Source organism: Gossypium hirsutum, chromosome A03 (assembly GCF_007990345.1).
Source record: "Gossypium hirsutum isolate 1008001.06 chromosome A03, Gossypium_hirsutum_v2.1, whole genome shotgun sequence".
In the NCBI taxonomy this organism is placed as follows: domain Eukaryota; kingdom Viridiplantae; phylum Streptophyta; class Magnoliopsida; order Malvales; family Malvaceae; genus Gossypium; species Gossypium hirsutum.
In genome coordinates, this window is record NC_053426.1 from 39,248,373 (window position 1) to 39,269,624 (window position 21,252).

Below are 21,252 nucleotides of genomic sequence, written 5' to 3' on the forward strand. Positions count from 1 at the left end.
ACTCAACTTTTGCGTTTTACGCGGTTTAGTTCTTTTTACCGAATTAACCACTCAAACAGTAAAATTTCTTCACGAAATTTTCACACAATCCTAATATCATGATGTGAATATTAAAATAATAATAAAATAATTTTTTTGACATCAAATTTGTGGTCCCGAAATCACTGTTCCGATTAATCCTAAAAACGGGTTGTTACAACAATACCTTATATTAATAAATAAGGTAAAACGAGTATGTGATTATGATAATATCATGATTAGTCTTTAGGCATACTTTAACAACCAATACATTTTAATGGTGGAGTGACGAAAAAAGAAAATTAATCTAACTAGGTGACTAAATTAATAAAAAAATCGGTAACCAAAATAGGAACATTTTAAAAGTTGAGTGACTATCTAAGTAGTTTATTCTTTAAATTTTTTAAAATTATTATTAAGAAAATTTTAAAAGTATCAAATTAATATTTTAGTTATAGTTCAAGGGCTTAATTGGTTATTAACCCTTTAAATTAACTTGCCTCATCATCCTCGAAAGTTAACGGATAAATGGCCAAAATGTTATATTTCGATAATTTTAGTGAAAATTATGTAACTTTTGAATGTTGAGTGATTGAAATGTATTTTTAATAAAAGTTTTAAGTACCATTTGTGTTGTTTACCCCGAAGAAAATACAGAATGTCAATTCCGTCATTTCCAAGAGTCTCTAAGTAAACATTTTACAAGTCATTGTTTTTTACATTTTTCTTTTCACGCTATGCTTTACCAAATTATTATTAAAAGAAAAAAGAATTGGAAGTCCAAAACTTCAAACCCTTGGGATAAAATAAAACATAGGCAATCTCTGCAAGTAAAGATTTTGCTTTCTCTTTCTTCGAAAACAAAATTGCTTTCTCAATCAAAGCAACAAACTTTCTCTCTTGCTAAAGCATGGGGCTTTGGATTTAGTTGGCATTTCCATAAGTCTACTGAGATTCCAACAGATTTTGTGAAGAGTTGTCGTTTCAAACTCCCAAGGTTTGGGTCTTTTAACTTTGGTAACACTAACTTCTATTTTTATTTTTATTTTTTTTGGGGGGGGGCGCTTGTTTGGTTATCGTTTTTGGCTGTTCGGTGTCTCTGGAATTGGTCGATTGTTGAGTAAAAGATAGTTTCTTGCTTTAAGATTAATGGGTTCTGTTTAATTATATTAAATATGGTTTTGTGATGATATGTTTCATTAAGTAAATGGGTGTAGCTGTGAGTTTTTTGGTTGATAAAGTAAGGGTTTCTTTGGCGGGTGTTACGGCTGAGAATATTGATGAAAGTTGACTTGCTTTTTCTTGGGTTTATTTTCTGTTTTGTTAGTTTTTCTTAAGGTCTGAAATGCAAATTGATCACTACTGTATATGTATACTGGTCGATAGCTGTTAGCCATATATGCCTGGATGGAGTTCTGGAAGAATTTGGAACCGAAGTCTGAACTATATGAGCCAACAGCTGGTTTGGTTGAATGAATTCATGTATGGATTATAATGTGGTCAATAATTTACTGTTTTTGTGCCGACGAACTGAAATTTAGTTGTCCAAAGGGATAAGAGTCAAGCTGGTTGATGGTTACATACCAGCCTTTGCTTTGGTGAAGTTGACGCTTTTTGCTTTTGCTTATGAATCATCTGTATTACTAAAACCTACCTTTCTGCTTATGTGAGGTTTTTTTTTTCTCCTTAGAGTACTATGCATCTGACATCTTTCTTTGATGTTTGTATCTTTTCTAATACATAATCCATCATTCAAGTTCATGTCTTGATTGACCAAAATTTTCAGTTAACAGTTTAATTTTGACTTTCACATGTTTTCTCTTGATGTCTATTTGTGTGTTTGTCTTGTTGCATGTATCGATATTTATTAATTTTTTCTAGTCTTTCTGGTTTTGAAATGTCTTAGCTTGCTTGCTCTGCAATTGACGTTATCGAGGAAACCTCATTTTATGAATTTTATTTCTTCTATGTAGTTGTTTGTGTTTAAATGAATCCTATATTAAAGTCATGACCTATAGATATAAGCTAATCATATTTCCTCATATACATAGAAGACCAAAGCTGTTTTTGTATCTGATTTGAGATTTAGAAACCTATAAATGTGTTGTGCTAAGCCGGTGTCCTTCTGGTGTGAAAATGTCTCATAACAGTGACGCTTTGACAATATTGTCAACGTACTTGAAGACTGACCTTCTTAGATGTGCAGGTATATAAAAGTATTTAATTGTTTATTTGAAAGATACTACTTATCCTCTAAATGTTCAGTATTGTGGATTGATTAGTTGTTGAGTGGAGTAATAAAAAAGAAAGTTGCGTAATTCTCACATCACAGATAATCAGCATTGAGTTGATTAAAAACTTGGATAATTTTCTTAACTTTTTTTGTTGATTTTATATTCTTATATTTTATGGGTTTAACCATAAATTTGTATAGATGTAGGATTTGTATATTATTTAGACCAATGTTGTCAAGGGCATAAGGCACACTCTTGGTGCTAAAACTCCTCAATTGCAAGGCACAAAAAGTGCACTAAGTGAAGTAAGGGAAAGTGTGTATATATGTTTGATTTTACATGCATGTCTTGTATATATTTATTATATCATATATATGAGCTTAAGATATATAATAATAAACCCTTTTAAGGCTGTGTTGCTCCAGCTCTTCCTTTTTCTGGAAGTAGTGGTGTGAAACACTTGGATTGGGGGAATGATCTCCAAGGATCTTAGAAAATTCTGACTATAACCATGTCAAGCATATACCCATATCCGAGACTCATACTTGAGTATGAGTAACATAGCTCTAAAGAGTGGGCCAGTTTATCTACAAAATATGCATTTTTTTTTATGTTCGTCAGTATGCATAATTTTATCAGGGTTCCATGTTTGTTGTTGAATACTAACATATCGAGAAAATAGGGAGTTTGATATTATCACTTTCTTACCAGTAAGGGTATCTGATGAGGAAAAAACTTAAAACTAAAAGAAATTAAATAGAACTTCAGTAAAGCGTCTGTCTTTTTTATGCTCATCGCCTTACCCAAAAAGGAAAGGTTGTAGGTGCACTGGTCGTGTGCCTCTCCTGAGAGAGTTTGAGGTACTTATATTGTCTGGGTGCATGAGTTGAAGACAATGGTTTAGGCAAATGTAATGTAACAGTTAGATTTGCATGTTTTCCAAATATTAGGTCATAGTTTTATACAGTATTTTTGCTCCCCCTAAGGGAAACCCAGAACTTGAGACTCAAATTTCAAATTCTAACATAGTATTAGATTTACTTGTTTTCCTAATGTTATTGTGGACCCTGCGAATTTGATAGCCCTATCCTATGTAGGAACAAAAGGAAACCAAAAAAAGCATTTTTTCATTTCTGCTAAAAGGTTCTTATATATATTTGCTAATGCTTGAATTGTATATATATTAGATTCATATTTGAACCTGTCACTTATGTCAGAACCTTTATGCTCATATGGTATCATTTTGATTACTTGTTTTTGTCACTTTTTCTGGCAATAAATGCAACATCTCATGCTTTACCATGAAAATGGTACCACTTTCATCATGTTCATACTTGTGAATGATTAGCAGTGAGTTCTAATAGTGACAAGGCATTGCATCCATGCGCGTTCCAAGAGAATAATGTGATTCTTACTGTTATTAGGAAAACGAAGTCTTTGATGATCTTTCTCCATAGAACATGGCAACTGAGAGCCCGATGCGAATGATAGAAAGTAGTGGGGCCACAAAGTGGCGCACTTCAAAGGATGCTTTAGTATTTGATTCACAGTTGAAGGATATGGAAGTAGAGGAGTTGACAATGCTTTTGAAAGGACAAAAAATCCGTGGAGATCAAACAGATACAGTGCCAAATCGAAGTGGGAGTGCTCCACCAAGTATGGAAGGTTCATTTACAGCACTTGGAAACCTTTTGGCTCAAAAGAACACTAGCCTGACTTCAAGCCTGGCAAGCTTGAGCAGTGTCATTGACAAGTGTGAGTCTGAGGAGCAACTGCGTTCTCATCCAGCTTATTTTGCTTACTATTGCTCCAACATTAACTTAAATCCAAGGCTTCCACTGCCCCTCATCTCACATGAAAACCGACGCTTGGCACGCCATATTGGTGGTTTCGGTAGTAACTGGAGAGCAACATCTGTGGATGATAGTGGCAATGGGTCGTTACCTTTTTATCGAACTTCACTCACTACACATAAGGAGGAAGTTGAGGATGATAGATCATCCCCTATACAAGCTTTAGACAAGTGGGCAGAAGATAGTAATGAGCCTTTGCTTGAACAAGACTTAGCATCTTTCCCTGGTCGCCACAAGAGTTTGGTTGATCTGATACAGGTATTCTTATCTTTTTTCTATTTATTCTTTTTTATTTATTTGTTATATGTCCGTCATTTCCAGAGAGATGTTGGTGTGTTAACTCTCCTGTATGTTTGGGCAAAAAATTTTTGGGGCTGAAAAAGAACTCTCCAGTACAGTATTATTGGTGAGAGTCCAATATTTTATTTATTATATTGTCTGTCATGCTTCTACTAATACAGTATTTAGATATCAATGGGCTACTAGTACACATAACATATAGATGCTTCAACATGTGAAAACTAATCATCTTGGTTTCTTCTTCTTCCTTTTTTTTTTTCCTTCAAAAATCTAATTGAAGAAATGGAAATAGGAGATAAAGGGGAATATGTGGTTTGGTGAAAATCTGATGCCAGTTGTCTGAGATTGGCGACAAGCGCGGAAATCCACTGCCAAATTCTGGGTTTTTTGGGTGCTGCTGTAGCATGAGTTTAGAGAGAACATAGAAATAAGAGGGGTAGGAGGAGAAGAAAGAAAAAAATAAAGAAAAAGAAGGAAAAGGAGAAGGAAGAAAAGAAGAAAACAGAAAAGGAGGAAATAAAGGAAGAAACAACTAATATTCTCTGGGTCAATAAGAAAAATAAGGCCTTAGGCCTTTGATATTTTGGACTACTAATTGATCATATAAAATCTAATATCAAGGATTTAAGGTTGACGAAAACGCAAATATTTAATATTAACAAGAAATAAAATATTTGAATTTAAGCAAAATTTTTTTTTATGGCAGTATTCTTTTACATAATAATATATTCATATATTTTTGTGATAATTTTAAATAAAGTTTTCTCATATATGTATCCCTTAGATACATCCACATTGGACGCTTGAACCAAAGTCAAGCTACTTTTAAGATTGCTGTAGTTGCTTTTTTCACATCAAACTAGTTTCATAACCACATTTTTATAAGAGATAACTGGCATAAGATAACCCAGGAAACAAGTGATGTCTCGTTTGTTGTGTTTTTTTTTTCTCTTTTAATGCACTGCACATCAGCAGTTGGATGGATAGACTCTGTAGAATGATGCCAATTTAAAATATTTCAACATTTTTCTTCTCAAATGTTACGAAGAAAACTACATGCAGCCCTATATTCTTGCCTGTGTGTTCGCATAGAGGCTGAGAAAACAAAGTCACATACAATTTAAATGACTCTCAGGTGTTCTGATATACTGCTGCCTCTCATTTCTTCTAGAGTGCTGCTATGTATCTCTGCTTCTTTCTCACTCTCCGGTGTTTCTTACACTTCTTCCTTAATTTTAATAATCTTATTCTTTGTACGTTTTATTAAAGGTCAATTTAAGGACAATTGCTACGGTGTTAAAATTCTGTGCATGAACTTGGCTATATCACTTTCTTACTGATGATGTGTCATGCCAACATGAATATTGCTTGGCCATGTGGTACACATTAGTCCACAAAAGAAAAATAGTTTTAATAGAAAAACTTTTTCTAAAAAGTTCTTTTAGAGTTAACCAAAGAATTATTTATGATTTTATTAAAAGAAAAAAAATGTTCTTTTTAGATTGATATGTGCCATGTAGCCGAAAAAAGTTAATCCGCCATAGCGTGGCATATCAGGTAATCACCAGAGTGGCACATCATATAAGTTAAATGGCAAATATATTAAAATCATCATCAATTATTCTTAAATTGGCTTTTAATAGGAGTATATGGATTAAAATCATTGGAACTGGGATAAAGAATTAAAATAGTAGAGTAGAAACAGATGAAGGATCACATTCAGACTTCAACCTCTTATAAATCTGCCCTTTGCAGCCATGGTGTTCCTATGAAGTTCAATTCAAAGTTGTCTTACACGGAATTTACATGTATTGATATTATTGCCATTGTGTTTATTAAGTAGCTTTCGGCATTTTTGCGTTTGGATTTTTTTAGTTGTGTTGCCTTATATTGATGTTCTGCTTTATTTCTTGGCGAATGTGTAGGAAGACTTCCCCCGCACCCCTTCACCTGTGTATAGTCAGTCACGTTCATCAGGCATCACCACAGCAGATGAACCAATAGATCATGATGTTAATGCCATCTCGTCAAATTTTTCTTCCATTAACTCTTCTTCAAAAGTACCTGAATCGGTCGTGCGTTCTTCTGATGCCTGCATGGATACAAATGCCCCGGATGCTCATGCTATTAGTTTGATACCCCACAAGGATTCTTCAGAGACCTCTATTCAGAGCTCGCAATGTCCTGAACAGGTGGTTAGATTATCAACATCTTCAAAAAATGATACCAATGTGAAAGATGCTAAGTCAGATGCGGATTCCTCTGGTGATGTTTCACAATCTGTCATACTTTCCACTGTAGAGTCCAGAATGAGGCAAAAACAAGAAGCACAGCAGTCTCATGGAAGGAATATGCCTCAAGAATATTATTCATCCATTCAACCAGCTTCTCCACATCAGGCCCAAGGACTTCCAGCACAGGCCAGTTCTCAAGGATTGAGCCATCTGTATAGCCATTCTAGGTTCTCTTCTGTGGCATCACAACCATTATTGCATTCTTCTGGACTCACGCTTCCCATGTATGCAACAGCAGCACCATATATGACTTCTGCAAACCCACTTTATGCCAATTTTCAGCCATCTGGTCTATATGCTTCACAATACAATATCGGTGGATATCCATTGAATCCTGCATTTCTTCCCCCATTTATGGGTGGATACCCTTCTCATGCTGCTATTTCTTTGCCATTTGACTCTACTGCTTCTGGTTCAAGCTTCAATAATCGAACTTATGGTGCTTCAACTGGGGAAAACACTCCTCATACAAGTGATTTACAGCATCTTGGCCACTTCTATGGGCAGCATGGATTAGTGCTGCCACCTTCCTTAGTCGATCCACTTCATATGCAATACCTCCCACATTCGTTTAGCAGCACATATGGTGCTTCTGTTCAGCATGGTCATTTGTCATCAACTGGTGCTTCTGGGGGCCAAATTGATTCTTTTGTGCAGAAAGAGTCAAGTGGTGCTGCTTATATTGGAGATCCAAAAGTTCAGCCTCCTATTAATGGGAGGCTAAGCATTCCAAATCCTGGGAAAGTTGGAAGTATTGGTGGTGGCTTTTATGGAGGTCACCACAGCATGGGTGTTATTGCCCAATACCCTACATCACCAGTTGCTAGTCCGCTGATGCCATCATCACCGGTAGGTGGAATGACTCCTCTAGGTCGCAGAAATGAAACTAGGTTTCCTCCAAAAGCAGGACCTTATTCTGCATGGCAAGGACAGAGAGTCAGCAGCTTTGAGGACTCCAAAAGGCATTCCTTTCTCGAAGAACTGAAATCCAGCAATGCCCGAAAATTTGAGCTCTCTGATATATTTGGTCGTATAGTTGAATTCAGGCAGTTTTCTCTATCAAGTTTGTTTTCATTCTCTATATATAATGTGATTATTATTGCTAGCGGGAGAAATAATTTAATACCTGTTTGACTTCAGTGTTGATCAACATGGGAGTCGATTTATCCAGCAGAAGCTGGAGCATTGCTGTATTGAGGACAAGGAGTTTGTTTACAAAGAAGTCCTTCCGCATGCTTCAAGATTAATGACTGATGTTTTTGGTAATTACGTCATTCAAAAGGTATGGTTTTAAATGTGTTTTATGAATGCTTCAAGTAATTTACTTTTAGTGGGAATTGTAAGCAATTTGAATAGCATTTTTGGATTGCTGAATTTTGCTGCTGTGTTGCAGTTCTTTGAGCATGGGAGTTGCGAGCAGCGAAATGAACTTTCTGATCAACTGGTTGGAAATATGTTAAACTTTAGTCTGCAAATGTATGGTTGTCGTGTGATACAGAAGGTATATGGAACCTTTTATAAGTATGATATTCACAGGGATGTAGCTTGAATATTTCAGTGGATGAGACTCACGTTTATTGTTTTAAAAATTTGACCCCAGAAAAGAAAGAATCATTGAAACAAATACTATCATCAAATATTATGATTAGTTTAATTCATTTTGAAAAAAAAAATGGCCGGTATTCATCTTCTTAGCTTGGACTTATATATAAATATATGCAATCTTTAATTTGTTTTTATGTAATTTTCAGTGAGAGTCAAGGATGGCTGTGCCCTTTTTGAGCCATATGTTCTTTCATAAGCTATTCAAATATCAATGTATTGAACAGTAGAGCCTTACAACGGCAGGACTCTCAACAAGGCCATAAATTGTTATTCACTTTCTTAGAATGACAATGATATGATCATGTCCCCAGTAATGAGATCTTAGTTTCTTTTCTTGAAGAATATCCATCTGCATCCGGTCATTATATTATATGATCAAATAAATTTGTTGGTATGATCAATATGTTGGATTAATAACTGGTTGTTCTTATAGATATGCACATAAAAATATATTCTGACATATTTATGAATTTATACATGTATGTGGAGATTAGTTATTATTTTTTTGTTTGATGCATCCTAGCTGATATTGGGCCTTCGGGTCATAAAATGGATGAGCATCTTTTGAACTGTATAGAAGTGGTAAATAGTGGCTGTCATGTTTTTCAGTTTCCATCTCTTTTGTGAAAGGTACTTATATTTTAAAATTGGTTTCAGTCGTGGATTATGACAAAGCACTTCATCAATTTAGTGCGGTTTCCTGAGATTCTTTATGTGAATTTTGTTTTTCCAGGCGTTGGAAGTGATTGATCTTGATAAAAAAACCCGACTTGTTCAGGAGCTTGATGGTCATGTTATGAAATGTGTACGTGATCAAAATGGGAATCACGTCATACAAAAGTGTATAGAGTGTATCCCTACTGATAGAATTGGGTTTATTATTTCGGCATTTCGTGGTCAAGTTGCCACCCTTTCTACTCATCCCTATGGTTGCCGTGTCATTCAGGTAATATTACATTTTGTTGGTCCCTACAAGAGGGCTGAACATAAGAAGTCTTATTTTATATGCCCGTTATTCCATAGTCTTACCGTTTGCTATTATTCTGGATTTGTGATAGAGAGTTTTGGAGCATTGTTCAAACAAACTGCAAAGCAAATGCATCATTGATGAAATTTTGGATGCTGCTTACGACCTTTCTCAAGATCAGTATGGAAATTATGTTACACAGGTTTGCTTTTACCTTCTGATTGTCAGTTTTATTGATGGCTAATTGGATAATTTCTATGAACACTATTTGCTTCTCAAAACAAGAATCGTCTTTAGAGAGCTTAAAACAGCTTATTTGTTTTGCCAATTCATTGATCTGCTGTCTAGGAATGTGAACAGCTAAGTTACTAGGACTTGGGTTTGTCGATATGGGTATGTATACAACTTGGGTGTCGCACATGGTATTCCAAAAGATGAAGATTTGGAGCAACATAGGCTTATGACATATCTGCTAATGTTTTCTTATTCCTTTTTCACTTTTAGTTTCTTTCGTTAGTTTCCATTTTCGGTGGCTGATATATTGGTTGCTATATGCTGTGGAAATTGGTGGTAGTGCAAATCTATCCTTATTTGATAATACTGACTATAGGGAGAATCAAATCAAGGCCTCTTTATTGGTTCCTAATTATTTTTCTTTAGTACTTTCCCACTCACCCTAATTTCTGATATCTCGATTGAAATTAACAATCTGTTGGATTTTACTACTTGCAGCATGTTTTGGAGAGGGGAAAGCCGCATGAAAGGAGCCACATTATTAGCAAGTTGACTGGGAAAATTGTACAAATGAGTCAACATAAATATGCATCAAATGTTGTTGAGAAGTGCTTGGAGTATGATGATGGTGCTGAACGAGAGCATTTGGTTGAGGAGATAATCGGACAGTCTGATGAAAATGACTCTTTATTGGTAAGTTGAGTAAAAAGCATTTATTGCAACCAATTATCACTGTTAGCTTTAGTTTTCGACAAGATCTAGAACTCTTTTCTTATTGGGGTTTTTTCTTTTTAAGTGATTGACCATTATTTTCTCAGTTTTTCCAACTTCATCCATTTTCTTTGTTCAATTTTTTTTGGTTAAAATTTTCCTTGTTCAGTTTAAAACTTATTGCTTTCACCTTTATATAATTCTGAAGATCTAACCAATTTCTTATAATAAATGAATAGCTGGGTTTGGATATAATGCATTGCTTAAATTATGAATCATCGAGGGAACCTGACTGTTTATATGGTGCGAGTGAGATATCCAAATACTTTTGTTCTGGTGTTCTACTGTCACAGTTCTCTTTGCCCCAAACGAAAATTTACTAAACTTGGAATTTGGCGTCTTTACTTTCTTTTCCTTTAGTTTGTCCCTAATGTGAAACTGTACCGATCAACTGTAGAGATTCTGATGCCTTGACGAGCATGAAGATTCAGGGATTGTTACTAGTTTTGTGATGTTTTATAAATGTATTATTTTGCAAATTGAACATGTCTTTTTCTCGTAGTATTATGTTCTGACTTTTATTTGTTAGACTATGATGAAGGACCAATTTGCAAATTATGTGGTCCAGAAGGTTCTTGAAGTAAGCAATGATAGGCAACGGGAACTATTACTGGATCGTGTAAGAGTTCATCTTAATGCTTTGAAGAAATATACTTACGGGAAACACATTGCTGCTAGGTTTGAGCAACTGCTTGGTGAAGGTGCGTTAATTTTCTATTCATTGACATAAATTTTAAGATCATTTGAGAAGAAATTATAATAAATTTTTTTTTATTACATGATGAAAAGTAGATTGTTCTCTTGTTTATTTGGTTACATGATGAAGTATTGATGTAAACAATGGACTACTGCATGTTACATGTCGTGTGCACTATTGTTAATTCATATTACTTTGTGGGAACATTTGTACCAAAAAACAAACACCTTCCATTTAGCCTGAAAAACGAAAAGAAAAAGAAAAGGATTGTTGGAAAATACTTTTTTTATGTCTGTTAAAAGCAGGTTTAGAGAAATTGCCATTTACTGGTATGTTATGAGGATTCTAAGGGAAATATCGCCTAAGAATAAGATAAGGTGTTTTCTTTATTGCTAAAATAAACCCGGTCTTTTGTCTTTGTTCTATTTCTGTTTTCCTGTTTTTATCGAAAATAAACATAGGCATGGTAAATACTTATCGCTCTATGCAGAAAGTGATGCGACGCTGCAAAATTAAACTGGGTCTTTCGTCTTTGCTCTATTTTTAGTATTTTCCTGATTTTATAGAAACTTGAATTAAGGATGGTTTATGCTTGATTGCTCAATGCAGAAAGCGATGCCTCAGCCTCGGGGCATTAGCAGTCTTTCGAGTAGGCGCGACTTGGGAAAACTGTTGATCATTCTTAGGGAAGACAACAGCCTGGAACTGTTCCAGGCCTGCTAGATAAATAGTTAAAAGTTGGGGAATAAATGTATTACTGTATGTTTTAAACCGTGTTTATGTATATCTATGTATAGAATCAAACAAACTTACAAAGCTTGCAGTGATTGCTTGGAAATTGATTGAAATTTAGCTTGACAAAATGCTTGCAGGTTTTCATCATATATTTATGTTTTCTAGTGAACGAGTAATGCATGTGTATCTGCGTGTGCTCGTCATTCTTGCTAAAGCTCTTGGGCTTATAAGATTTTTTGGGATTAAGATTTGTTTCAAAGTTCATACCAGTAATTCAATTAATTGTTTATATATTTAATTCAAATCTCTAATGGGTTAACTTTTCCTTGGACTGAAACGGCTAAAAACAGTAGCCCAATAGTGAGTTTATTTTAGAAATCAACATTAGTAAAGCAATTCACTTAATTGTCCACCAAATTAAGGGTGAACTATACAAAGTTAACATCTTATCATTTTGAACATTTAATTTAAAAAGGCGGTCATTAAATTTTTTGAAATTAAATCATTGAATAAATAACAATTTTTATTCAAGTTATTAGGATTTTATATATTTAAAAATTTAGCTAGCAAGTTTCAAGTCTGTGATTTAATAATTGGTACGATATAGTAGTGTTTATCAAATATTCAAGTTAATCTAACGATTAATGTCAAACATCAAAGAAGAAAGTTGTATGAATTTTTGTTTGTAGATTAGTGATGTTTAAAAAAGCTTCTTGAAAAAACAAGAACTGTAGAAGAGGAGAATGATATGAGAGCTTTCTATTGGTGTAGCTAGTGCAAATAAAAAAACCATACAACAGTGATTTTAGCAGCCGGTGACTTTAATGAAATTTTTTGAATAGTTTAATAACAATTTTGTAATTTTTTAAAATTAAAACTGATACATCACTACATTAAGTTAAAATATATTTAAAAGAACAAAAAAAATCAATTAATCTTTTGATGAAAATTTACACAGATTGACCCTACTAAATATTTGTCATGAGTAAATATTAAAATTAAAAATCTTTAAGATGTTCTTAAAAAATAAAAATTTAAACTCAAATCGATTAGTGTTTTTCACTGCTTTAGTAGAGAGAAGTGGATGTTAGCATCTCCTTCCCTAACTGAAAGCTTAACTCCAGCGACTAATTCACATGCTTCACTTTTCACTTCCACTACACTGCAACTTACTCTTTCAGCTTTGTTCTTTCCTAATGATCTTTGCCAATTCAAATTGCATTTTCTCTGAACATAAACTGAAACTTTAAAGTCAAGATTTGCAGGTACTTTTATATGATCAATCTGAAAAATAACCGTCACCATAGTCATTTGGATGTTAAAGCATAAAACAATGTAAAGGGTTTGCCATGTTTAATGTAAACATAGAAGAATATGCAATCCCTTTGCTTTAACCCCTTGTGTCTAGCACACCGTTTCTTTATGGTACTCATATTACAAGAAAAGTTGAACAACTTTTTTGCCAAACCAAAGTTGATTTTCAACTTCGGTAGGACATAAAAGTTTGATACAATTAAATAATATAAGAGAGTTGAAAAGGATAAATGAATCGTGAAAGAACAAAATTGATAATTGCAAGCAATTTGAACAGTCCTACAAGCAGTGCCAACTGCTTCAGGTACTGGTGAAGAACAAAGATGAACACAATGATATGTTTATTTAGTTTGGTTTCTTATGTTTGTGGGTTTTGATCAAATAGAAAACTCACTATCTTAACACCTCGAGCAACAAGTGATTATAGCCACTAACACTCACTAGATTAGCAATCTGACTTTTGTTGCTAAGATCTAGATGACTCTTGTGACAGCCCTAAATTGACCCTAGTCGGAAAGTGGTTTCGAGACCACAAAACCGAGTCATAAAAATAATTAACCATTATATTTGATGCTTATTATATGTATATAGGCATGTGTGAAAATTTCATGTTTGAATTTTGTTAATTGTAAGTGAATTTTGCTAAATAGGACTTGTGTGAGAAAATTTAGAAATGTGCTAGGCAAATGTTAAAGTGGCCTATTGATGCATGTTAGAAAATGTTGTCCTTGCATGTCAAAATACCAAAAAGATGAACTAGTGGCCGGCCATGCTATGGGATTAACCATATTATAAACACTTTGTGTTAATGTGGTATGTAGGAAACAATAAAATAAAAAAAGTTAGTAATAAAGAAAGGGAAAAAGGAAAATGATGAAAAAAGAAAAAAGAAAAAAGTTATCATGTTGCTCAAGTTGGCCGAATAGAGGAAAGAAAGGAAGGGAAAAAGCTTGGAGAAAATCGGCTATGGTGGTTCACTAGATTAAGATATGTTTAGTGTTGCTTTGAAAGTTCATACATCCCTTGGATGATTAGTCTAAATTCTAACTAATGGATGGATTTGGGGTTATTAGAGAGTTAATATTCGACTAAGAGGCTTCAAAAGTTTTAGTTGAAGCCTTGATACCATTAGCATGTTAGCTATATGGATATGTTATGATGCTTGAGGTGTTAGATAAATTTGAACTCATCACCAAGTTCTTTAAGCAACCCAAGTTAAAAGTTTCGGTATTGAGGTATCTTGAGCATTCGGCCATGGTAGGAGGTAGAAGAGAAATATGGTTGTTGTTAGATGAAGTAGAGTCTAACAAATGAGCTCATATGTGCATTAGTTGCTAGATGGAGAAGAATCGACTAGCAAGTTGTGTGCTAAGGCCGAATATAATTTTGAACATTATTGAGTAATGTATGTGTTTTGAAATTGATGGAATGGAGAGTATGCTTAAATTGATTATGAACAATTATATGTTAAATCAAGGTTTGCTAAGCTAGCTATTAAGGTGAAGTGCAAATGTTAGTATTTGATTACTAGTGTATATATATGTGTATTAGCCGAGTTTTGAACTTGAAACAAAATGGTATTTAGTCAATATAAGTGACCATATTTGTAGAATGTATTAAGTATACAATCGGCCTCAACATAGACATGCATATTCGGCCACATGAATGAGTACATAGGTTGATGTGTATGTTCGGCCATAGGTAAGCATATTGATGTCTTTATCTCGACTTAGAAAATTCGGCTAAGGAGAATATTGGCTAATATGTTGAATTTGATTCGTGATTTCATACATATATGACTCTAATGCCTAATATATAAGGGCTAAGTACCTTGAATTCCTCTTTGATGTTCAAAATGATTAAATCAATTTATTTGTTGATATTAAGCTCAAGAGCAAAGGGGAACTAAATCCGATAAAGAAAAGGGAAAGGGTGATCGAATAGCCGTTGAAATCGTTCAACAGCATCCGAGGTAAGTTTTAAGTGATTAAACGTTGAGTAAATTCAGTCATAATAGGACATAATGAGTTGATTTAATAAGATATGATGTGGCCATGATATGTCTTAAACTCAAATGGTAAGTTCATAAGTGTTTGGACTTGGAAATTTAAGAGCAAATTGTAATAATTTGCTTAGGACAGCAGCAGTAACATGATTTTAGAAAATCACTATAAATTGTTGGTGTGGAATTATAGGCTGAATAAAATATGTAATCAAAGCTTAATTAGTCTAGTTTCTTATAAAAGATACCGTGTAAGCAAAGAAGCTTCCTATAAAGAGATATTTAAAGTTGTGTGAGACAGTGTCAGAATGACTCCGAAATCCCCTGTTCTATTTTTAGAAAATCATTATAATTTTTAAAAAAATGTTTATAAGATAAAATTTATGTGCTTAGACTCCTTAATGAGTCTAGTTTCAAATGAAATCAAATAGAACATATTTTGAATTCTGTACAATGAGAAATTTGATTCGTAGTGAAGAGTGGTCAGGTTAGTCAAACAGTGAAACAGGGGAAGCTTTAAGAAAAATCTGGTATTGATTGGCCAAACCTAAAATTCTGGAAATTTTATGGATGGAAGATATACAAGTCTATATTCAGGGAAAATTAACGGAAATTGATTTTGAGTTTTGTAGCTCCAGTTATAAATAATTTAGTAACTATTGCTCAGGAAAACAGCTTGTGGTGAATATGTGAATTTGTTGTAAACATTGATGAAACTATTTGAGTTGCTTATAAGCTATGGCTGAAATTGATGTACAAGATAAATATATATATGTGTGGTGAAGCCGAATGGCTAATGTGAAATATATGTGTGATATGTGTATGTGGTAAAGCCGAATGGCTAATGTGAAATATATGTGTGATATGTATATGTGGTAAAGCCGAATGACGAATGTGAAATATGTATGAGATATGTATATGTGGTAAAGCCGAATGGCTAATGTGAAATATATATGAGATATGTATATGTGGTAAAGCCGAATGGCTAATGTGAAATATATGTGTGATATGTATATGTGGTAAAGCCGAATGGCTAATGTGAAATATGTGTGATATGTATATGTGGTAAAGCCGAATGGCGAATGTGAAATATGTATGAGATATGTATATGTGATAAAGCCGAATGGCTAATGTGAATGTTGTAACATGTGATTAATGTACATGAAACTTGGAAATGTATTCCGGGTAAGACCCGATGACTATGTGTGGAGATTTTGTCCGGGTAAGACCCGATAACTACGTGTGGGGACTATTCGAGCTAAAGGTTTCGCTGAAGATTCGAGTAAAGCATAGGATTATACGACTTCACAGTATCAACTGGTAATAAATATGTTCAATGCGTTAAGTTGGTCAGGTATGTATTTTGAGATTATATTTAAGCGTGATTTGGACTAAATCACAAGGTCGTTATGTGATGCATATGTGAGTAAAGCAATAAGACTGTTCTATGATTATTGTGCGTTTAGTCAATGTGGAAAGTTAGGCGAAAATATGTAATGTACCTATGTTTATAAGAGATCACTATCAAGTGAGAATTTATCTGCCTATTATATATGATGAGATGGGCATATTCGGTAAAGGGATGGTATGCCAGACGGAAGAGTGAAATAAAAATACGAACGACTAGGTTATAATTTGATTGTTATCTGTTGACACTGCTCAAAACTTACTAAGCATTCAATGCTTATTTCGTTTCTTTGATTCTCGGTTTTATAGATTTTGGTTCGTCAGCTATCGGACTCGGGATTGTCGAAGTCAAAGTCGTCCACACTATCAAAGCCCTTTTGGTACACTTTTGGTTGAACTCTAAAAATGGCATGTATAGAACTACCCTTTTTGTTGTTGGTCATGTACCCTTTGGTTTTGTATAAATTTGGATAGCCATGCGAAAATGGCTTATATACACTTTGAGCATAGCATTATAATCATTTTGTATGTTGTTCATTGAGAGGTATGGAAATGTTTGGTAACGATTAGCCATTGGGAATGGTTAATTATGATTATTGTGATGCTATGTATGACAAACTCTAGTTGATTCATGGAAAACCATGAAATAGGTAAAGTTTACCTTAAAAACAGATGCTGACAGCAGCAGTGGTGTGGATTTGAAAAATCACTAAAAATAGTAGGAATGGAGTTAAATAGTGAATGAATTATGTAATTTAACCTTGATGAATATATTTTCATAGGAAAGTAATGAAACAATCATATGAACAGTATTTTATGATATTTTAAAGTTTTTGTGAAACAGGGCAGAACGGTTTCTGGATCCCCTGTTTGGACTTAGGAAATTCACCATAAATCAACCAGAGATAATTAGAAGTCATGCCTTATATGTATAGATTCCTTTTTGAGTCTAGTTTATTTAGAAACAAATTGCATAAGTATTGAAGCCCTGTACATGGAGCTATCTAAGTCGTAATGCATGAAGGCCAGAGTAGTCAAACCCTGAATTAGGGGAAACTTTAACTAATAAACTGTACTAATTGGCTCGACCAAAGATTCTATAAAAAATTTTGTAGATGGATATATGAGTCTAGTTTCAGGAAAAATTTACGAAACTGGTTTTGGAGTTTTGGAACTCGAGATATGATTTTTAAGGTGACAGTGACGCAATTAGCCAGCTTGTCTGGAAATTTTTAAAATGGACTGAGAAAATAAATGAATTAAGTCTGTTAGCACCTCGTGTTCGACTCCGGCAACGATCTCGGGTACGGGGTGTTACAATTTTTTTGGTATCAGAGCTACGGTTTAGTCGATTCTAGGACTACCGTAATACGTTTGGGTCTATCTAGACATGCCATTATGTGATTATTTGATAGTGTGGTGATTTCTGACAATTGAAAATGTGTTTGTTGTATTGTAATGAATTTTGATCCCGATCGAGCTGTAGCAAGCTTCTGACTATGAGAATTTGCGATATAACTTCACTTGGATATGCTTAAATCATTAAGTTGATCAGGTACGTATCATGTACCCGTATTTGAATTTTGATTTGGATTGAATTATAAGGGTATAAGTGATGCAATTTTGAAAGTGTTACGACTGTAAATGTGATCTTTGTATGTGGCTATGGAACTAAAAGTTGAATAGCCGATAAGCATGTTGTGTTTGTGTTCAAGTAATGTAAATGATATACTAATGTGTGTTGTTATATATGTATATGCACATGAGAATTGAGAGTTGTATAGCCGGGCTAAGTCCCGAAGAGCATTCGAGCTAGTGATGTATCCGGGTTAAGTCCCGAAGAGCATTCGTGCTAGTGATGTATCCGGGCTAAGTCCCGAAGAGCATTCGTGCTAGTGATGTAACCGGGCTAAGTCCCGAAGAGCATTCGTGCTAGTGATGTATCCGGGTTAAGTCCCGAAGAGCATTCGTGCTAGTGATGTATCCGGGCTAAGTTCCGAAGAGCATTCGTGCTAGTGATATATCTGTGCTAAACCCCGAAGAGCATTCGTGCTGGTGTTATATCCGGGCTAGGTCCCGAAGAGCAATCATGCTGGTGATGTGTAGTCGGGCCTTCGTGCCTAGTAGGCTTCGTGCCGGTAATTTGAGCAAAGTTTAAGTGTTCATTACTATACAAATTCAAATTTAAATGAGATGATATGTTTAAAAGTGTACATACATGATGTTTATAGACTTGGTTAAGTCATTTCAATGTGTAACAACAAATGAATAGGGGCACTATGTGTGCAAATGATTAGAGGCACTGAGAGTGCGAGTTCTTCAACCGAGCACTATGTGTGCGAGATCGGTCAATAGACATTAAATGAGTAAAACAAGATTCATGTAAGACCTCGTATGGAACGAAGGCATTGATTTAAGATGGTGGATATGTTGTTAAGAAATGAATTCATGTTACAAATGTGTTACAGATTTCGTTTATGGGATGTTTGAGTATATGTGTACTCTCGGTCAGGTTACAGCTTATACATGAATGAAAATGTGGGTTACAAATATGTGGGTTGATGATGTGAATTATACATGTTAATATGTGCTTAATATGTGTTTGAAATGCATTTGTGAATTAAATTAAGTGATTATTTCTTATGAAATCAAGAAAATGAGATATATGTGCATACTTGTAGAAATGTTTATGTATTTGTTTTAAGATAAGAAAATGATTTTTTTGATCGATGCGAAATCAATAATGAATTACAATTGCTATCGATGAGCTAATGTTTATATGAATATAATTCAATAAGAGGACGTTATCCTAAACTATGCATTGGCAGAAATTTTCGGGGACGAAAATCCCTAAAGGGGGGAAGAGTTGTGACAACCCTAAATTGACACTAGTCGGAAAGTGGTTTCGGGACCACAAAACCGAGTCATAAAAATAATTAACCATTATATTTGATGCTTATTATATGTATATAGGCATGTGTGAAAATTTCATGTTTGAATTTTGTTAATTGTAAGTGAATTTTGCTAAATAGGACTTGTGTGAGAAAATTTAGAAATGTGCTAGGCAAATGTTAAAGTGGCCTATTGATGCATGTTAGAAAATGTTGTCCTTGCACGTCAAAATACCCAAAAGATGAACTAGTGGCCGGCCATGCTATGGGATTAACCATATTATAAACACTTTGTGTTAATGTGGTATGTAGGAAACAATAAAATAAAAAAAGTTAGTAATAAAGAAAGGGAAAAAGGAAAATGATGAAAAAAAAAAAAGAAAAAAGTTATCATGTTGCTCAAGTTGGCCGAATAGAGGAAAGAAAGGAAGGGAAAAAGCTTGGAGAAAATCGGCTATGGTGGTTCACTAGATTAAGGTATGTTTAGTGTTGCTTTGAAAGTTCATACATCCCTTGGATGATTAGTCTAAATTCTAACTATCTTATGGATGGATTTGGGTTTATTAGAGAGTTAGTATTCGACTAAGAGGCTTCAAAAGTTTTAGTTGAAGCCTTGATACCATTAGCATGTTAGCTATATGGATATGTTATGATGCTTGAGGTGTTAGATAAATTTGAACTCATCACCAAGTTCTTTAAGCAACCCAAGTTAAAAGTTTCGGTATTGAGGTATCTTGAGCATTCGGCCATGGTAGGAGGTAGAAGAGAAATATGGTTGTTGTTAGATGAAGTAGAGTCTAACAAATGAGCTCATATGTGCATTAGTTGCTAGATGGAGAAGAATCGGCTAGCAAGTTGTGTGCTAAGGCCGAATATAATTTTGAACATTATTGAGTAATGTATGTGTTTTGAAATTGATGGAATGGAGAGTATGCTTAAATTGTATTATGAACAATTATATGTTAAATCAAGGTTTGCTAAGCTAGCTATTAAGGTGAAGTGCAAATGTTAGTATTTGATTACTAGTGTATATATATGTGTATTAGCCGAGTTTTGAACTTGAAACAAAATGGTATTTAGTCAATACAAGTGACCATATTTGTAGAATGTATTAAGTATACAATCGGCCTCAACATAGACATGCATATTCGGCCACATGAATGAGTACATAGGTTGATGTGTATGTTCGGCCATAGGTAAGCATATTGATGTCTTTATCTCGACTTAGAAAATTCGGCTAAGGAGAATATTGGCTAATATGTTGAATTTGATTCGTGATTTCATACATATATGACTCTAATGCCTAATATATAAGGACTAAGTACCTTGAATTCCTCTTTGATGTTCAAAATGATTAAATCAATTTATTTGTTGATATTAAGCTCAAGAGCAAAGGGGAACTAAATCCGATAAAGAAAAGGGAAAGGGTGATCGAATAGCCGTTGAAATCGTTCAACAGCATCCGAGGTAAGTTTTAAGTGATTAAACGTTGAGTAAATTCAGTCATAATAGGACATAATGAGTTGATTTAATAAGATATGATGTGGCCATGATATGTCTTAAACTCAAATGGTAAGTTCATAAGTGTTTGGACTTGGAAATTTAAGAGCAAATTATAATAATTTGCTTAGGACAGCAGCAGTAACATGATTTTAGAAAATCACTATAAATTGTTGGTGTGGAATTATAGGCTGAATAAAATATGTAATCAAAACTTAATTAGTCTAGTTTCTTATAAAATATACCGTGTAAGCAAAGAAACTTCCTATAAAGAGATATTTAAAGTTGTGTGAGACAGTGTCAGAATGACTCCGAAATCCCTGTTCTGTTTTTAGAAAATCATTATAATTTGTACAAAAATGGTTATAAGAAAAAATTTATGTGCTTAGACTCCTTAATGAGTCTAGTTTCAAATGAAATCAAATATAAC

The 21,252-nt window shown here is 34.1% G+C and overlaps 1 protein-coding gene across 2 annotated transcripts; it reads left to right on the forward strand.

Moving 5' to 3' along the window:
- The first annotated feature begins 740 nt into the window (after positions 1–740).
- On the forward strand, positions 741–11,836 carry LOC107887110 (pumilio homolog 5). Of its 2 annotated transcripts, XM_016811255.2 has the most exons (11): positions 761–1,015; positions 2,169–2,224; positions 3,677–4,363; positions 6,331–7,745; positions 7,840–7,981; positions 8,093–8,200; positions 9,038–9,250; positions 9,363–9,473; positions 10,004–10,198; positions 10,806–10,977; positions 11,583–11,836. In XM_016811255.2, exons 3-11 carry the CDS (start codon positions 3,713–3,715, stop codon positions 11,609–11,611), a joined length of 3,036 nt encoding a protein of 1,011 aa, XP_016666744.2. In that variant the 5' UTR covers positions 761–1,015; positions 2,169–2,224; positions 3,677–3,712; the 3' UTR covers positions 11,612–11,836. The 2 variants fall into 2 exon arrangements, with proteins under 2 accessions (XP_016666743.2, XP_016666744.2); XM_016811254.2 differs by lacking the exon at positions 2,169–2,224 and having other exon boundaries at positions 741–1,015.
- The last annotated feature ends 9,416 nt before the right edge of the window (positions 11,837–21,252 follow it).